The sequence below is a fragment of the Lactuca virosa genome, chromosome 5, assembly GCF_052849685.1.
Source record: "Lactuca virosa cultivar CGN04683 chromosome 5, Lactuca_virosa_CGN04683_v6, whole genome shotgun sequence".
Classification (NCBI taxonomy): Eukaryota; Viridiplantae; Streptophyta; class Magnoliopsida; order Asterales; family Asteraceae; genus Lactuca; species Lactuca virosa.
Window position 1 is genome coordinate 356,386,373 of NC_136430.1, and position 19,334 is coordinate 356,405,706.

General features: G+C 35.2%; 2 protein-coding genes across 2 annotated transcripts; one reads left to right on the forward strand and one right to left on the reverse strand.

Moving 5' to 3' along the window:
- Nucleotides 1-10,052: 10,052 nt before the first annotated feature.
- Nucleotides 10,053-11,606, reverse strand: LOC145110882 (uncharacterized). Its single transcript, XM_079047202.1, has 3 exons — nucleotides 11,479-11,606; nucleotides 10,890-10,940; nucleotides 10,053-10,480 (listed from the first exon to the last, which is right to left on the reverse strand). Exons 1-3 carry the CDS (start codon nucleotides 11,551-11,553, stop codon nucleotides 10,265-10,267), a joined length of 342 nt encoding a protein of 113 aa, XP_078903328.1. The 5' UTR covers nucleotides 11,554-11,606; the 3' UTR covers nucleotides 10,053-10,264.
- Nucleotides 11,607-14,011: 2,405 nt separating this feature from the next.
- Nucleotides 14,012-14,547, forward strand: LOC145116854 (uncharacterized). Its single transcript, XM_079053165.1, has one exon. The coding sequence runs from the start codon at nucleotides 14,012-14,014 to the stop codon at nucleotides 14,318-14,320; it is 309 nt and encodes a 102-aa protein (XP_078909291.1). The 3' UTR covers nucleotides 14,321-14,547.
- Nucleotides 14,548-19,334: the final 4,787 nt, after the last annotated feature.

Consider the following 19,334-nt stretch of genomic DNA (forward strand, 5'->3'; position numbering starts at 1 on the left):
TTATCAAGGATCATATATGCCATCCTGAATGTCGAAAAGTCCTTGATGAACCCACAGAGGGACGCATCTTGCGGAGTGGATTCCGTGTGTACCGTTATCATTCCGGATCATTGTCTGGATCTGTGCGGGAGTATTATTTAGAGGATACTCGGTCAGGAGTAGAGCGATGGTTCTCCAGTGTAGTCAGCGTTCAGTGATTCTATCATGGTTCAGGTATGGTCGACAATTGTCTATGGATGAACTTTGGAGTTCAAGGCACTACCGTTGCTAGGGGAGGACGGGTAGCATGAAGATAGTGGAGTCATTTGCGAGTGTTAGACGCATGAGTGTTCGGTCGTTGGATGTGTAAGATAATTGCATTTCTCGCGTGGGCTATGTTCGGTTAGAGTTCAGTGGTGCTGCAAAAATTGGAAGTGGGAACGAGGATTCGTCAGCCAGAGTGAAGATTAAGGCCTCCCGCTGTCAGCATGGGAGGCAGATTGAGGTGTCAGACTGGATCAGATTTCAAGAGTACTCATCAAGATTTCCGAGGATGGGAGATCTCAAGGTTTAATCGGTGATTAAACGCTAGCATTGGCAGGCACAGGTTGTCATCAGTGGGGTATTAGAAAGCGAGAAGGAATGGGAATCCTTCAATTCTCATGTACTGTGAAGACTTAGTCGAATCTAAGTGGGGGAGAGACTTTTTATAAAGTTCTCCAACTGTGAGTTCTGGTTGCACAAGGTGCAATCTCTTGGGCACCTTGTCAACTAGAAGGGTATTCTGGTCGATCCGGCCAAGATAGAGGCCGTGATGCAGTGGGAGATTCCGAGATCTCCAACTGAGATTCGGAGTTCCCTGGGTATAGCGGGATATTACCGGAGATTTATACAGGACTTCTCCGAGATTGCGGTCCCTTTGACCCGACTGACCAAGAAGTCGGTGGCCTTTCGCTGGGGGCCTGAGCAGCAGGCAGCCTTCGAAACTCTCAGACAGCGGTTGTGCGAGGCACCGATTCTCACCCTGCCAGAGGGTGTAGATGATTTCGTGGTTTACTGTGACGCTTTGATCACGGGCATGGGTGCGGTACTGATACAGTGGGGTCACGTGATAGCAGGTTTCGGGAACCATGTTAGAGTTTCAATTAGGACTCAAGTTCAGTGGTGTGTTAGGTCGAGTGCGTGTTCGACCCAGTTTGGAAAGTGTTGTAAGACTATGGGGGTAGCCGTAGCATTCACTAGCAATCAGATAGTTTGGAAAGTGTTGTAAGACTACGGGGGTAGCCGTAGCATTCACTAGTGGTCAGTTAGTATGGGAAGTGTTGTAAGACTGCGGGGGGTAGCCGTAGCATTCACCAGTGGTCAGTTAGCATGGGAAGTGTTGTAAGATTGCGGGGGTAGCCGTAGCATTCACTAGCGGTCAGATAGTGATAGAGTGTCGTGAGACTGCGGGTGTAGCCGTAGCATTCATTAGGTTGGTAGATGGCATGAGTGTGTTGTTAGAACGCGGAAGGAACAGTAGTACCCACCAGTTCGGGTGCAGCAGTGAGGATATTGAAATCCACAGATTGGATTTCGGTGTTACCCAGATGGATTAGATCTGTTTGAGACAGTGATAAGACTGTAGGAGCGCCACTACAATTATGGGATCAGGAAAGCAATGGACCGTATAAGATTACTTGTGATATAAGGCTACCATCGGTTAGATAGCAATCACTTTTAGCATGTAATTGGTGACGTCAAGATTCGACGTAGGAACCCGAGCGGTTGGATCGGGAGGTTGTTAGAGTCACAGTGACATGATAACTAGTGGCAACTAGTTCCAGAGAGGGACTTCGTTCAAAAGTCGTGTGAGTCGACTAAGTAGGGAGCCATTTGGCTCCACAGCCGGGCCGGAACCCGGTATTTTAGACGACTGATGGATGAATTGAGACCAGGAAGGTCTCGATAGATTTTGGGAAGCAGCTATGTAGCAACATACTGCTTCAGTCCGTTAAGTGTTCGGGCAGTTTCAGCGTTTGGGCAGTGTTAGCATTTGTGCTTCAGGTTGCGAGTACGGTCGTAATAGCTAGATGATTTGAGGAGTGACAAGTCACTCACAGTAGGTGTATCTGAGCCTTGGCCAGGTACAAGTGATCTGCAGAGATAATTGGGTCTGTGACCCCGTTTTATAGTGGGAATCTCGAGCTATCAGAAGTTGAGTAGCCTGTTGAGGGATAAACGGACTGAATTCAATGATAATGATTCAGTATGAATGGGCTGTCGAGGGTTCGGACCATCTCGAGAAAACAGATTGCAGATCGAGTAGATGTGATCTTGTTGCAAGAATTCGTTCATTTGCGGATTTTAAGGCTTTACGAAGGTTGGTCACGGCTACCCTGGGAAGGCTAGGGTGTACCCAGGATGGTGACCATATTACTCGAGTGGTATGGGGCATAAGAAATGGTAAGGAATGATTTCGAGGACGAAATCTAATTTAAGTGGCGGAGATTTGTAACACTCCGTTTAATTATTTAATAAATAGATAAATTAATTAATGAACGAATAGTAGCCCTCAAATAAATAATTACATGTAAAAGGATGGTCTCCCAATGCTAATTGTCACAATTTTAGAAGTCGGGGATTAAAAGTGTAAGTTCTGGACCCCGTTTATAAATATTTATGAAGACAGGGGCTCCGTGGTAATTATAGGAACTTAGTTGAAAAGAATTTGTCAAGCAAGGGGTTGTTTTGTAAAATTCGAACTTAATTTGTCAAGGAATGATGGAAGCAGGGTGCAAATGGTAAATATTGGATTAAATTCGAAAACAAAAGTGTGAGGAGGGGCTGAAGTTGGATTTTTGGATCAAAGTTTGGAGGAACACGGGATGTACCCGGTGACCTCTTTACCCTATTGTTACATTGCCTAGCTCATTCCTAACCCTAATCGTTGAAGGAGCCGCCACCCCCCTTATGTCTCTCCACTGTCGCCGCCATCATGCTATTCCGATCGGCCACCGATGACTTGGACCACCGAGGCCAACAGCTGTGCCCCATCCTCTTGATTAGGAGATCCGTTGGTGACCAAGTCGAAGCAAGAGAACCGCCGCCACCACTCTTTTTCATCTGTTTTCCGAGCAGCCGAGACCGTAAAGTGGGTTACATTCGTCTATGCGAGTCGTGAGCGGAAGGGAGCTCACGGTAAGGTCCGCTGCCACCACCTACACCTTCTTCTTCGTCCTTTCTGTGACCAGACGTCGTGTACGTCGACGGGAACCGATGGTGGACCTTGGTCGCTGTTGTTGGGTTTCCGATCGTCGCTTGCCACTGTGAAGGGCCGAATGAGGCTGTACCGGATGGAAATCAGAGATGTGCCGCCGCTGCCTTTGGCTGAAGACGCGTCGCCGTCGTTCCCTACGGTGGCCACCTGCCCGTTGCCGCCATCTCCCTCTGGTCGTCGTTGCTTCGCCAGTGATACATCTAAGATCCGCTGCTGCCGCCTTCTTGTCCCACCGCCGCCGTACATGCCGTTGTTGCTGCCGTTTTGGTGTTGCTGTCGCCTCCGTGAGCTACCAGGTGGGTGGCTGGGTCCTTGTTCAATTGAGAAATGTGTGTATGGGTGTTTGATGGCCGGAAAATGGAGGAGACGACCACCATGGCCGCCAGCCATGGTGGCTGCCACCATCTGCCGCCGTTGGCCACCTTAAGGTGGTTGTGTGTGTTTAATTAGTGTAGTGTGTGTGTTTATTTGTGATTTCATTGTAAATTGTAAAATAAAATTGGAATAATGAAATGGAACTCAAACCACCACCGTAGGGTGGTGGCTGCCGCCACCGGCCGCCGTGTCGGGTGGCGGTGTGCTTGTCTCATCGAGTTCGATTCGTTTAGGGTACTTGAAACCCTAATGGGCCTTGTAAACTCTAATGGACCCTAACTGACCCAAATAAAACCCTAATGGACTTAATGATATTCTAGTGGGCCTAATAGGCCCAATAAATCCCTAATTGACCTAAAAGCCCAATAAATTGATAAATGGGCTAGTATTTAGGTTGGAAACCCTAATTAGGGTTTGGAAAACCCTAATGCAATGAAACCCTAATTTGGGGAATTAACCAGGACACACGGGAATTATTTAATAACTTGAGATATTAAGTAATAATCATCGGCAAAAATTAATCTAAACAATATTGGACTTAATGGATTAAGTCCTTAATGGGTTAAGTAGGAAACTTAACCCTAATCATCATTTTATGTGAAACCCTAATTTCACTTGGGTTTATTATTGGGCCTTGATGATTGCGTTATTAATGGGCCATCCAAAGTCAAGCAAATGGACTAGAATAATTAATGGGCTTTGAGGTAAGGCCCATATGAGGAGTTGGGCCCAATTTAGAAAATTGGGCCATAGTTTGGGCCTTAATGATTATATGAGGTTGGGCCTTATGGTAAGACCTTGTAAAGGTTTGGGCCCAATTTGGAAAATTGGGCCATATGTTAGGTTGTGACTCATAGTTGACTTTTGGGCCTATGGATTGGGCCTTGGGCTTGAATAAAGCCAAGCATGGGGTAATGTAGTAATGACCCAAGAACGTACTTATGATTATGTAGTGGAACCCAATTATTAATTGGGTGATGTTTGTTATTGACAGTTCGAGAATCTGTCATCCAACAGCTGGGGTTAAGTCTGCTGGACTTCAGCAGTGTGGGATTGTGTCTACGGGACTTCAGCAGCGTGAGGTGAGTTACCTTCCAGTAGCGGTGGGTCTACGGCCACAATGCCGGCCCACTAGTAGGAGTTGTATGATATATGACTGTCTTTGTGATAATCATCTAGGTTTGCTACTACCTGATATGTCTTATGTGTTAGCATGATATGATGTTATGTGATAGTGGTAGTAGGGGGGATAGTCCCCGATTACCGGTCGATAGGGCCGAAGGGGTAGTTTAGTACCCAGCTATGCTAGACAGATTATGATACATGTGATATGTTATTATGTGGTAGTGGTAGGGGTGAAATAGTCCCTGGTTACAGGTTGAAAGATACCGAAGGGGAGGTTAGCTTCCGGTTACCGGTTGAAAGATACCGAAGGGGTAGGTCGGGCACCCAGATATGCCTGACAATATATTCATGTATGTTATGCTATGTTATTATGTGGTAGTGGTAGGGGGTGAAATAGTCCCCGATTACCGGTTGAAAGATACCGAAGGGGAGGTTAGCTCCTGGCTACCGGTCGAGAGGACCGAAGGGGTAGGCCAGCACCCAGATATGCTAGGCAAGGTCGCCGGTCGAGAGGACCGAAGGGGTAGGTCGGACACCCAGATATGCCTGGCAGTATGTATGTTGTATGATTGTATGGTATGTGGTATGATGGGGGAACTCACTAAGCTTTGTGCTTACGGTTTACAGTTTTGGTTTTAGGTACTCGTTTTCAAAGGAAATGAGTCGGCTTGATCGCAGCGCATCACACCATGTTTTCCGCACATGAGATCTTTGGGATTACACTCTGATATGGTTTTATGATAATATGTTTTGATTATTGACATTTTGGTTTTGACATGAGATATTAATATGAATGTTTTTATACTGATGGTTTTATATAATTACTTAATTATAACGAAATTTTTGGTCTTGAATTTTGGGACGTTACACATGTACGACTTGATACAGGTTGACCAGGTGTTGTAGTTACCATTACTGAGTTTCTTAATGCCGCCTACCACTTGAAGATCGCCCATGAACCAGGCTCTGATACCAGTTTGTTAACTGGAAATGGGTTCCTGTACTTGTACACAACAAGAAACACATAGGGATAAAACTTTAAGGATAGAACAAACACAATCTAAGCTTTACGAGTTAGCTTGATTTTGTGGAATGATTAAAAAACTAGATGCCAAAAGAATCTTACATCAAAAAGGAAACTGCAGAAAAGAAAAGAAACTACCCACTAACTTGTCTACCACTAACTAAGAAAAAGTCAATAGCTAAACTGCAAAGCAAACTACTGCATAAAGATAAACTGACAAATTGGAACTAACAAAAACATGCATAACACATGCATATATCCGTTAGATAATAAACTAGGTGTTGTTGTTTCAATATTTACAACAACTTACTGGTTCGAAAAAATGTGACAACGACATTGATGTTTTGTAAATGGCACTTAAGAAACACCGTATTGAAAGTTTTGGGAATCCGTTTACCCACCACAAAGATTGGTATATACTACGAAATTGCACAAAGTGGACAAGGGTTCTACCTCGACTGAAACAAAAGGCTCTAAAATCTCAAATACATCCGAGTCTAACGATTATACACAAACATTGGACACATGTTGTCATACCGACCTTAACGATGAAGATGCCAACCTTGAATTGGAAGTCGATAATACCTCGACGTCCGATTAAAAAGGATAAGGTGAAAAGAGTTAAATTGACTTCTTTCAATAATTCTTCAAACAATAACTTTTCAGTAGCTACTTAAAAATGGACGGACATATGCTTTATAAAAGGAAAATGGTGAGGTGCAAAAACAAAAGACAGATTTAGAGATCCTTAAAATGAATACGGGTGGTTTGGAAGACAACAACCTCCACGCGGTACCATTAGAGATAAAATTCTGTAATTTGTATCATGTAATTTTTATTTTTATGAATTAATGAAATATTTTTAATTTTAATTAATCTTATGTTTTTATTTTTATTTAATAGTTTGTATTTGTATTAGAAAATAATAAATTTGATTTGATAGCAAGTGTTGACCACACCCATAAAGCATCTCTAATGTGGAATTTTTTTCGAAGCTTATTCCTATTAATTTTTTATTGACCATTCAACATTATTAGAGTACAAAAGCTTATTTGTTTCTTAGAATGTCTTACTGCATTAAGAGGTCACTAGCAAGGAGCTAAGGCGAAAACGAAACAATTAAATTCAAAGAATAAAAAGAGGACTTCTAAGTTGGTTGTTCCAATTATGATGAAACTCATGCTTTCTATGAGTTATCCAAGTAAAAGAAAATGAAGCAATATCATCAAACAATCTATCCCGTTTAGGATTGGTTTTGTCAAAGACACACTTGTTTCTGAAACACCAAAGGCACCATCAAGCCGTAACCATGATAATAACATCAATGACCAAAGGCACCATCAAGCCGTAACCACGATAACCTCAAAGCTTATTTATTTTATTTATTGATTATTCAATATATATATATATATTGCCTGATTAATATACTTTTATGTTTCTAAATCTAACCCCTCATATTTTAATCATATTTCATTTTACCCCCTCAAATTATATTTTAGTTTTAAATCAGGGGCATAACCAAGGGGGTTCTAGGGGTGGCCGATTGTTGCTATGCAATATTCTGGATGCTGTGTGGCTACCACCTTGAGGGCTTCTTCCAATGAGCAGTCCAAGTAACACGTTACATGATGTGTGACAAATATAGGTTAGAAAGCCATATCGAGGGCAGACCCTGCGATATTGCTCTATGATGCCTAAGTTAGAAGTCATATTCAGGGCTTAGATATCAAGTGTGATAGAATTGCAGAGGGTTTTTTATGCCTTACCTTTCGAGTTAGGTGAAAACATGTTTTTATAGTTGGGGTTCGGACCAGTTCGTGATTTCCCCTTCTGGGTTTTGCGTTAGTCCTTAGGTCGTAAGGGTAAACCCTTTTTTATTAGAATAGTCTTGTCTTTTCTGTGTTTCCTGGAGATGTTTCATAGGGTGTGTACAAGGATATGGTGATTCTTGCCCTATATGCTTGGTACCATTCATGTATTTGTGGCTATACTGTCAGACTGGGTTTATTGGCTGGCTTGGTGTTATGTGGGTTGACACCCATACCCCATTACCGGTGCTACCTCTTAAATTTCGCGGCATAAGGTAAAATATTAGGAAATTTTCCGGCGTGCTACCCTTAAAATCACATATGTTACACCCTGGATTTTTTTCCCGGTTCAGTCACCATTTTAAATATTATTTATTTATTTATTATTTTTATCAAATAATGAATGACATTTCATTTATAAAATATAAATTTATAATATGACTGTGTGTTTAAAAAATGACTAATTAAATAAAGAATGTTTTATAGAACCTTTTAGATAGATATAGTAACTTAATAAAATTTTTAAAAAACTATTGAAAACTGTTAACAAGATGCGATCTAATTAAAAATTAAAAATTAATAGAATGAAGAAATATACGTCTATTATAATTTATAACTTTAAATAAGAAAAGGCTTTTGCATGAAAATCCCTTAATAATTATAATTTTTTGTAGTCTACTTTAAATGTCATTATAATTTCTTTTGTAAAAAACATTGATAATTATATTTTTTTTATTTAAGCAATTATTTATCTATTATAACACGTTAGAAATGATTACAATAATTACCGATCGGTATAAAATATATCATACTGGGTTGTTTTGAAGTGGACAACGATGTATTTTTTTTACGGATAATGACTTAAAAGAGTAACATATTTTTTTATTTGTCCACATTTATTCATTGAGTTTTTTTTGTCTATATTTTTTCATTGAACTGTTCAAAAACATCATTATGACCTGCTATCGGAGGTTTAGCCGGTTTCCGTCATATTTGACATCTCCAGCGGGGCTCCGATCATATTCTCTGGTGAGACTCCGGTCATCTTCTCTGGCCAACAATGCTTTTTCCGACTAGTTGCAACACACACAAAAGCAAGGTTTCGATTTTCATATCTAGAACACACATCGCACTCATATTTTGATTTTCAGATTAAGAACAAACATACATCAGATCTGGATTTTTGAAATCTATTAGAGCATCTGAGACAAAGAATTGTGATGAAAACAAAACTTGTTTCATGTTATCTTTATCAAAAATCATGATGAACTCAGAAATTGTGATGAACCCAAAAATCGTGTTCATCCATAAAACAAACACGCAAACGATTTATGAGAGTGTGTGTTCGTGTTCTTCATCTTTTTTTGGGTTTGTTCTTCAAACACACACACATAAGATTTTGGTATGTATTCTTGAACATCTTCATCCCAAAAATCAATGTGTGTGTTCTTGAATATCTTCTTCCCAGATATCGATTTTGAACGCATGTATGAGTTCTTGAAAAGAAATCAATGTGTGTTCTTGAACAAAAATTGATGTGTGTGTGTGTCTTCATCTTCTTTCTAGAAATAAAATGATCTTCAAGGCGTGTAGATCTTCGTTGTGTTCATCTTCTTCATAGAAATCAAACGATCTCCAGAACTGTTCATGTGTATGTGTTCATGCTCGAACATCAGATCTGGGTTTATTGGAGCGATTTTTAGATCTATATGTGTTCATGCTCGATTTTGTATGTGTTCATCATAGATATTGAGTTCATGAGAAAAGACAAGAAAGTTAGAGGAGAGAAATAAACCTTGAATCTGAAATAGATATGATGTGTATTCATCTTCGTTGGAAAAATCATGAACACTAGAGACTCGCTAGAGAAATGATTGGAGCATCGTCGGAGTCGAAGGTGTCAAATACGCCGGAATCCGGCTAAACCTCCGATAGCTGATCATAAAGATGTTTTTTGAACAGTTCAACAAATTCAATTGAAAAAGATGGACAAAAAAACTCACTAACTAAATGTGTACAAATAAAAAAATATATTACCTTTTTAAGTCATTATCTTTTTTTACTAGACTCTTTTTAAAATGTATTATCTGTGTTCTACAAATAGTTATATACTCTTTTTAAAATGTATGAACTGTGTTCTACAAATATTTATAGCATACTAACTCATTTTAATAGCTAAACAATTGAAAAACTGGAAAACAAAAATGGTCTTTTATTAGAAATTCTTTTTTTCTTCATGTAAAATAATTGTGTAATGACCAATACGATTTAAAATTTTAACATTAAACCAAATATTATATCCCTTAATATAAACTCAAAATTAAAGGTACACATACACTTGATCAACAAATTTACCAATTTGCACTTCCAACAAAACACACCAATTCCTTTTTTTCACTTTTCATGTGAAAAGACAAAAAAGAAAAAAAGGACTCCTCTTTTACTATAATTGAGTAATGACTATATGATTTTTTTTAATTTTTCAATATTAAACCAAATAAAGGTACACATACACTTGATCAGCAAATTTACCAATTTCACTTCCAACAAAACACACGCCATAGAAACAAGGTTAAGCGGCATGTCTTCACCGATCTCTGGTCGGGAAGATAAGATACAACATGAAATCAAATGAATCACAGAAAAAGAAAGAGATCCGATGAAAGAAAGAAGTTAATCAATCGTAAATCGTAATCAATATCTCGGGTTTTGTGGGTTTTCGGTGGGAAGTCGGGTGTGCAAATTGTGGTTTCGTGGGTTGTGAAAGGTATTACTGACAGCAGAAGCCGCACCTTGGGCTAGGTGGGTTGCTCCCATGGCGGCACCCTGTGCGAACCCCATCGCACCTCTTGCCGCTCCGCTAGCCACGTCCCCTGCTCCATGTGCCATCGTCTTCACCGAATTCCCTGCCTGCATTTACATTCCAACTTCTTCATTTACTTCTTCATTGATACATAATAAGAGTTTAATAGTGTACAGAAAAATTGATAATTTGAACATAAAATAAGATTTTAGTGGTCAATAATATAAAAAAAAGTTAATAGTCAAAGATATATATAAAAAAACGAACAAATATAATAAAATTGACAATTGTTTACCATGTTAGTTTTCCAAAAAAGAAAAACAAAATAAATTACCTCAGTAAAAAACCATTTACTTTAAATAATAATAAACTTATAAAAAATTACTCTGATTAGAGATCCTTGCAGATCATTTTCCACACATTTATGTATTAGCTCACTTAAAAAAAATATAAAATTATATGTATTTGACATATATATAATTTTCGTCCTTCATAATTGATTTTGGCATAAAGTACCTGATATACAAGAATAGAATCTTGGGATTCGCCCTGACCATCTCTACGCAACTGTAACAAAATAAAATAACAATAAAAGAATTGATAAAATTGCAAGCATGAACCTGAAGGTTAACAATTATAATTAACATCTACAATTATGAGCCAAAATGAATGGGTTGTATTGACCTTTTAACATTTTCGTTTGAATTTCTTATCAGACTAATATATCGAATTTGTTAAAAGAAATTATTATTATAATGCTTTTATTTTTTTAACAATTTAGATGGGTTTTAAATACATGAGTATATTTTGTGCTACACTTATATGCTTTTGAACCCGTCACATTTCTAGCTAATCTTCTATAATTTATACATTTGACAGGTTAACCGCGAATTATAATCCAAATTAATTTGTAAATTTCCGTCCCCAAATTCTAGCAACAATTTACAATCATGGACACAAATTTGGTCATATATTCACATGTGTTTCTTGGAATTTGAAGTAATTTGTTCTATTGATTTTTATTTTGTTATGAAAGTACATACCCTAATAATAACCAGATCCAAAACTGGCTACACACATTGATATAAAATGCGATTTTAATTACCTGACATTGTGATTGATCATCGTTGCATTGTCCATCAGAGTCGAGTAAACTTTGCTGACTAGGGGTTGCTTTCATTCTTTATTTGTTTTGAAATGAGTTTAAAGATTACAAGTGAATCAAGAAATGTGTATTTATAGGTTCTATGAAGATTAATGGTTAGTTATGAGGTTGTGGAAGGAGACCAGGATGTGTGGATTTGGTAACGTGTGGCATTTTAATGTTTGGATATGCTAATTTATGGATTTATGTGTCTAATGGTTGTAAACTTGGTCAACATGTTAGAATGAGAGGTTTCCTAAGCTTTATGGTTATTTTTTTTTTGGTTAATTGTTGGAAAAGCGTGGCCATTGTTTTTATGGAAGATGGTGAAAACTGAAAAGTAGGCAACGACAATACGACATGACACATTTTGGGTAGTGTGGAGTGTGGACGTTTATCTCTCTAAAAAGATAAAAAAGTGAAAATATGTGTATTTTCCTATAATTTGTTTCTGCATTTGAAAACACTTAAAAAAGAACTAGCTCAATAGTACAAAAGGGTTTGATTTATTAATTATCAAAACTAAGGTTGTTACGTGTTATTTCGAATCAAAACCAACCAAAAATGGTATTTATACAGACTTAAAATTAGGCCAAAATCCATAAAAATCATTATAGTTCGAAATTTAATTTTCCGTTTAACCAATGAAAAACATATTTTTGATTTAAACGTTAGGATTTTTTTTCCTCTAAAAACAAATGTAAACAAGTACAAGCGGTTTGAAGGTGATCATAAAACTGTGATTTCTACAAAACTGCTATACTTTGGATTTTTTTTTCGGTTTAACGAATTGAAACTTTGTATTACAATTTAACCACCAAAACTTTAAATTTTTTTTTACAGAAAAGGCAACTTTATCCAGGTATGATACTCCATTTTGTTTCTACTAAACCTCTAAAGTAATTTTGATATGCATTTTTCAGGTTCAGAAAAAAAAATCGTTCAATTTCTTAAATTTCGAACGGATATGATTTTCCAACGCAAATGAATATCAGTTTCTTAATCAATATATACTAAAATATTTCTAAGAAATATATTAAGTAAATTCCATAAAGATGTTTTGAATGTTTTGTTTAGTTGTCGTCTAATAAATTTATTCGTCCAAGATATTACAATATTTTTCTATATGCTTATAATTCATATAATATAATTAACAAAACCTCTTATTCTATTTAAACACGGTTTTTATATCAAAGATTATGTGGTTAAATCATAAAAAAAATATTTGGGTGTTTAAACCGAAAAAATATAAACTATAATAATTTTTATAGAATTCAAGTTTTATGATAAACTGATAACCTGTTATCGAAAAATAAAATAAATAAGTTAATGGTTAAATCGGAAAAATATTCTTTCAATAATTAAATAAAAAATCTGAGTACCAAACTACAATGTTTTATGTAATTTAGCTTTAAAAATACCATCCGGCTCCGAGTATAAGTATATTATTTTTAATAGATTAAAAATGTAAACTCACAAGAATTAAAATAACCATAGCTTGTACCTCATATATATAGCTTGAAGGCTTATTTGAAGTCCGAAGTAAGAAACAAAATGTGTGTGAAGACTGAAGACCCACAAAGTATTTTAGACTAGTGGGCTAACAATGGACCACACCCGAGCTTACGAATAAGTTTGAACTTAATCCAAGGTCAAGCCGAATCTAAGGTCGAGCCCAAGCCCAAGCTCTAAGTCGAAGCCAAACCAAGGTCAATCACAACCCCCAAGCCAAAGTTGAGTCCAAGCTAAGGTGTCAAGTCCAAGATTCTAGCAAGTTGTTAGAGTTTAGTTTAAGCACTCTTTGTCCTTTTGAATTATGATCCAACACAAAATGTCATGCTTAGCCCAACTCGTACACCCATAGATAGACTCCAAATATGTCACGACATACAAACTCTAAACTTTGCCTTTATGATTCTATGTTATTCTCTCCTATAAATATTTGATTTACAGTTAAGAGTGTATCACGGTTCCGATCTAAGATTAGACTCCATGTTCCGATCTAAGATTAGACTCCATCCAGACGTTAGACTCTTAACAAAGGACATCTAAAATGCATTCAATTTTATAAAACTTAACAGATTGATACCCTAACATTCCACTTTTGGTAAAAATTTACCATTTAATTGCTATCATACATTGAACTATGTAGGGTTCAATGTAACATATTTAAAAGAAAATTAAAAGTTTGTTTTTTCCGTTGAACTCGAAATCCATTATTTGTCATAATGTATAAACTCATGGAAGTTGCAGGAGATAGAAAACTATCGTAGCAAAGTTAGACGTAGATGCTCCAAAGAAGTGGAGCTCAATTATCCATGGATTACCATGGACGAATCAAAATCCAGCAAGCCACGTGTGCCCCACACGCGTCAACCTCCAGGACACCTGTCACCTTCTTAGTCCCAATGCATCCCTATATAATACTACCTGATCCTCTATTCTTTTCCTCGTATTCATACTTCTGCAAATCAAAATATCTTAAAGATCAAAAATGGCGTCCCAGAATCAGCCTTACAGAGCCGACGAAGCCAAAGGCCAAGCTGAAGAGGAAACCAAACAGACCGGCAGCTACATGTCGGAGAAGGCCGGAGAGGCAAAAGAGAAGGCGTCGCAGATGGGTCAGTCTACAAAAGAGACGGCGGAGGCCGGGAAAGAGAAGACCGGAGGGTTGATGCAGCGGACAGGTGAGCAAGTGAAGAGCATGGCTCAAGGTGCTGCTGATAAGATGAAGCAGTCATTTGGTATGGCCGGCAGCGGCGAGGAGGAGGAGGATGATGAGTTGGTGCTGGGTCGTGGGTGACAACACCGCTGCTGTTGCCACCGGCACCACCACTGCAAGTTCTACTAGCTAGGAGGAATAAACTACTGATCGTGATATGAATTTGTTTCCTTAATCGTGTTAATTGTTGTTGTAATGGCGTTTTGTCATGTCATGTGTATGAACCGGGTCGGTTTTTAGGTTCGGGTTCAGTAGTACCATGGCGAAGTGGTGGAAATTTTTCGTGCTAAATAAACGTTAAAAAATGAATGGTGAAGGATTGGCTATTTGATATAAGCCAAAAGGTAAATCAGAATAATTATATAAAATTATAAAATAAGAAAATGCGAGAACTCTTTGTAAAAATATTTGAATCCTAATAGATTTGAATATGTGACTATCCAGTCCAAAATTATCCGAAAACTCGAATATCTGATTTTGGGATTCAGATTCACCGTCATTTCATAGATTTTCGAATCTTCCTATATAATAAAAGATTTCATTTTTGTCCACTTGTCATCTTCTTGGTCTAGAAATTTTCAAAGTAAACCGTTGAATTTACCCTTCCTCATTAAACCCGCATGTCATTACACAATTATTTGAAATTTTGAATTCAATCCCTTAAAATTAGGAGGTAATTGAAACGTTATTTGGATACCTTGGAAATCAACCAATTCATGAATTATATGTGTACTAGGAACCAATTCATGAATTATATGTGTACTAGGCGAATGTCCGCGCGTTGCGTGGGATATATAAAAATATTTTATATTAAAAATAACTAAATCATTGTTATTAACAATTAAATAATAATTTTATAAAAAATATAAAAAATGATTTTTAGTATTGTTATTATGTTGAACTATATTATAAGAGATAAAGTTAGGAACTTGAAGTTGTTTTGCATATACAAAGTTATATGATTAAAATAGAAAAAAAATTAATTTTTAAAAATAAATAAATCGTTATTGTTATCTATTAAATAATAATTTCATATTAAATTAAAACGTTTATATTAAATATTATCATTATGTAGAAAATACGATAATAGAAACATCTTTTTATCTATCTTAAATTTTATCATTCTGTACAACATATGATAATAGAGACAACTTTTTATTTTAAATAGTAAAAAAAATGTTTTGTATCATAAATATTACCATAATTATATAGAACATATGATAATAGTGACGTCTTTTATAAGGTTAAAACTTTAAATTGTATTACATACAGGGTTGTAAAACTTGGCTAACACAACCAAATACTCGACATGTTACTTAAACTCGGCCTCCAATGGAAGCGATTTTGCTTAACTCAACCAGAAGACACTCAGATCCTTATTAAACTCGATCCAAATCTAAAAAATACGGTCCAAAATCATTTTCGAAATTCTGAAATTTAATTGGTCACTTGTCGACAAAGACAATCTCACCAAAGAATGCACTCAACGTCCTACAAAGTTAGATGCAATGAAGATCTCATGGCTTAGTCCCTTTGAAATATTTCACAACCTTTCCTATTTATAGAGGAGAATACATTCTCTTGTTTACTCTCACGATCAATGTGGGATGAAGACATTTTAATTAAACTCATTTCTTTATTTGCCAATAATTTCATTTTGTTAAATAAAATATTAAATAATAAAAATAAAACGTTATCCAGAAAATTTATTGTTCAATAGTTCCATTTTTCAGTAATCTCGTAAGTTGCTATAAAAAATTAAGTTTTTATTGAATAACTTTTTGTTAAATCCTAAAATCATAAATTCAATTAGGTACTTAATATAGAAAGTTTGTTTATATGTATTTTCATGATTCAAAATGTCATTATAACATGAATTCATTTATAAAATATAACCGAGTATATATTTCGTGCTTTTGAATCAAAGTGATTTTTCAAACAATTATAATTTTATGATTAGGTAGATTTTTTTATATTTATATAACATTATGTAACTAATAATATTATTATAAACAATTTGAATAATCATGGGAGTTTCAAATGTATGTGGTGAAAGGAAAATGCTTCATCTATCGGTCCAAATTGATCAAACTCGGACCGATTCAGCTTAATATACCAAACTACATAACGTTTTTTCTATTGAAACCCGGTTTGTATATATTTTGTGTTTTTGAATCAAATTTATTTTTCAAACAATTATAATTTTATGTTTAGGTAACTTATTTATAATATTATTAGAAACAATTTGAAAAATCATGGGAGTTTCAAATGTATGTGCTGAAAGGAAAATGCTTCCTTTATCGGTCCAAACTGATCAAACTCAGACCGATTCAACTCAATATACCAAACTACATTACGGGTTTTCAACTGAAACTCTGTTTGAACCTAAAAAAATCTTGTTCACAACCATTTTCGGGATTCTAAAACTTAAATGGACAGTTGCCAATAAAGACAATCTCAACAAAGAATACCCTCAACATTCTAAAAAGGTAGGCATAAGGAAGTTCTCATGGTTTGGTCCCTTTGAAACATTTCACAACCTTTCCTATTTATAGAAGAGGAAACGTTCTCTTGTTTACTCTCACCATCGATGTGGGATGAAGACATTGTAATAAAACACGCTTCCTTTTTTATAAAACATTATTCAACTTATTTAGTAAAACACCCTTTCTCTTGTTTACCCTTTCTTTATTGTTCAATAGTTTCATTTTTCTATAATCTCGTAAGTTGCTATCCAAAAAAGTAAGTTTTTATTGAATAACTTTTTGTTCAATTCTAAAATCATAAATTCAGTTAGGTACTTAATATAGAAAGTTTGTTTATATGTATTTTCAAGATTCAAAAGTTCATTATAAAAAGAATTCATTTATAAAATATAATCTGCGTATATATTTCGTGCTTTTGATCAAATCGAATTTTCAAACAATTATAATTTTATGTTTAGTTAAATGTTTTTTTATATTTATATAACATTATGTAACTTTTTTAAAATATCATTGGAAACAATTTGAAAAATCATGGGAGTTTCAAATGTATGTAGTGAAAGGAAAATGCTTCTTTTATGGTCCAAATAAATCAAACTCGGACCGATTCAACTAAATATACCAAACTACATATTTTTTTTCTAGTGAAACCCGGTTTGTATATATTTCGTGCTTTTAAATCAAAGTGATTTTTCAAACAGTTATAATTTTAGGTTTAGATAGATGCTTTTTTATATTTATATAAAATTATGTAACTTATTTATAATATTATTATAAATAATTTGAAAAATCATGGGAGTTTCAAATGTTTGTTGTGAAAGGAAAATGATTCTTTTATCGGTCCAAATTGATCCAGCTCCGGTTCAACTCAATATACCCAACTACATAATTTTTTTTATAACTGAAACACGGTTTAAACCTGAAAAAATTCGGTTCAAAACCATTTTTGGAATTCTAAAAGTTAAATGGACACTTGCCAATATAGACAATCTCACCAAATAATACCTTCAAAATCCTACAAAGGTAGGCATGAGGAAGTTCTCATGGTTTGGTCCCTTTGAAACATTTCACAACCTTTCATATTTATAGAAGATGAAACATTCTCTTGTTTACTCTCACCATCGATGTGGGATGAAGAGATTGTAATAAAACACCCTTTCTTGTTTATAGAACATTATTTAACTTATTTATAATATTATTGTAAAGAAATTGAAAAGTCATGGGAGTTTCAAATGAATTTGGTGAAAGGAAGTTAAAAAATGGGGTTTCAAATGCATGAGATTCAAGAAAAAATGCTAGCTTTATAAGTATGTATGATGATTGATAACTTTGATTGCAATATATGAAGAAGAAAATCTTTTCCAAGATTAACCCTCTATGACATCTTTTATGTGATTAAAAATACTCATTGACCGCTTATACATTCTCTTGACATCTTCGTTTAATCGTTGATAAGCTATTTAATGATATCGTTTTCATTGATTTCTACTTCTAGGGTTTTTATTTTTAAGTTGTTTGTTGTTCTCTATTCATAAAATTGCATTGTTAATTTTCGAATTTTGAGATCACCGACATGGATGGTTCCATCTCACTTTGTTTATCTCTCTTATGTCTAGGTCAGATATAATCTCATTTTCTCTATATGCACAAAATCTCAACCCAAACTTCTTGGGTCCACATGTGTTATCAAAATTACAAGTTTGATATTATTTAGCTAAAAAATCTTTTATATTATCTAATCATATTCGGTTATATTCTAATTAGATTCGACTACATCTAAAGCTTGTGTGAGTTGCCTACTAATTGTTCTACCAATTGTTTGATAAAAGTTATTTTAAATTTTTTGAAGCATGAAAGTTCAATCGTAACTAAGGTAGAATCAGTCACAACCACAAGGTATTATCATATAAAAATTTAATAGTAAAACATGTTTTGTACAATGTTTAAATAATATGTTTCGATGCTTAAGTAACTTTTGAATTTCTAACTCTACCCATAATTTTTCATTTTTTTAATGCAAGCATATGTAGGTTTGTGATTCTTTATTTGGGTAAAAATATTTAGAATTAAGTGGCTTATGGTTGTTGTTTTTAAAAAGCAGTGGCCATGGATATGAGACCTTTTTTTTTTCTTATCGAATCGTTGTGTTTCTATGTGTAATCAATTGGAAGATATACTTTTATGTGTTTTTTGTGTATATGTGTACATATTTGTGTATATCTTTTGTAAAGTGTGATTATGATTAGCTACTTTAAGATGTTATTTTCGGTTGATTTGATTATATCTTTCTAATTATATTGGCATCTAACGTTGTTTTTAGTTATCTAAATAGCTTGTTGTACAAGATTTACAGAGAGCTCTATTTGTCATTGTGTTATAGAATATATGAGGAATGGAGTAGAAAGAAAATTAGCTAATCAAATGAGTCATTGATAACAAGCGATGGCTACAGAATTGCACATTGTTTCAAAGCCAAAACAAATTGCAAAGGTGAAAGGTTCATGATGTTATGAGTTTCTTCTAGTTTTTTTTATAACTTTTGTGTAAAAATATATTCTTATATTTAATTTAAAATTCATAAAAGTTACTACAAATAATTAAGAATATATTCA

Excerpts from the sequence above, each read along its gene's own strand:
- LOC145110882 (XM_079047202.1), bottom strand. The coding sequence starts at position 11,553 with ATGAAAGCAACCCCTAGTCAGCAAAGTTTACTCGACTCTGATGGACAA. Across the intron at positions 10,941-11,478 it reads ATGATCAATCACAATGTCAG|TTGCGTAGAGATGGTCAGGG; the intron begins GTAATTAAAATC and ends ATTTTGTTACAG. Across the intron at positions 10,481-10,889 it reads ATTCTATTCTTGTATATCAG|GCAGGGAATTCGGTGAAGAC; the intron begins GTACTTTATGCC and ends ATGTAAATGCAG.
- LOC145116854 (XM_079053165.1), top strand. The coding sequence starts at position 14,012 with ATGGCGTCCCAGAATCAGCCTTACAGAGCCGACGAAGCCAAAGGCCAA.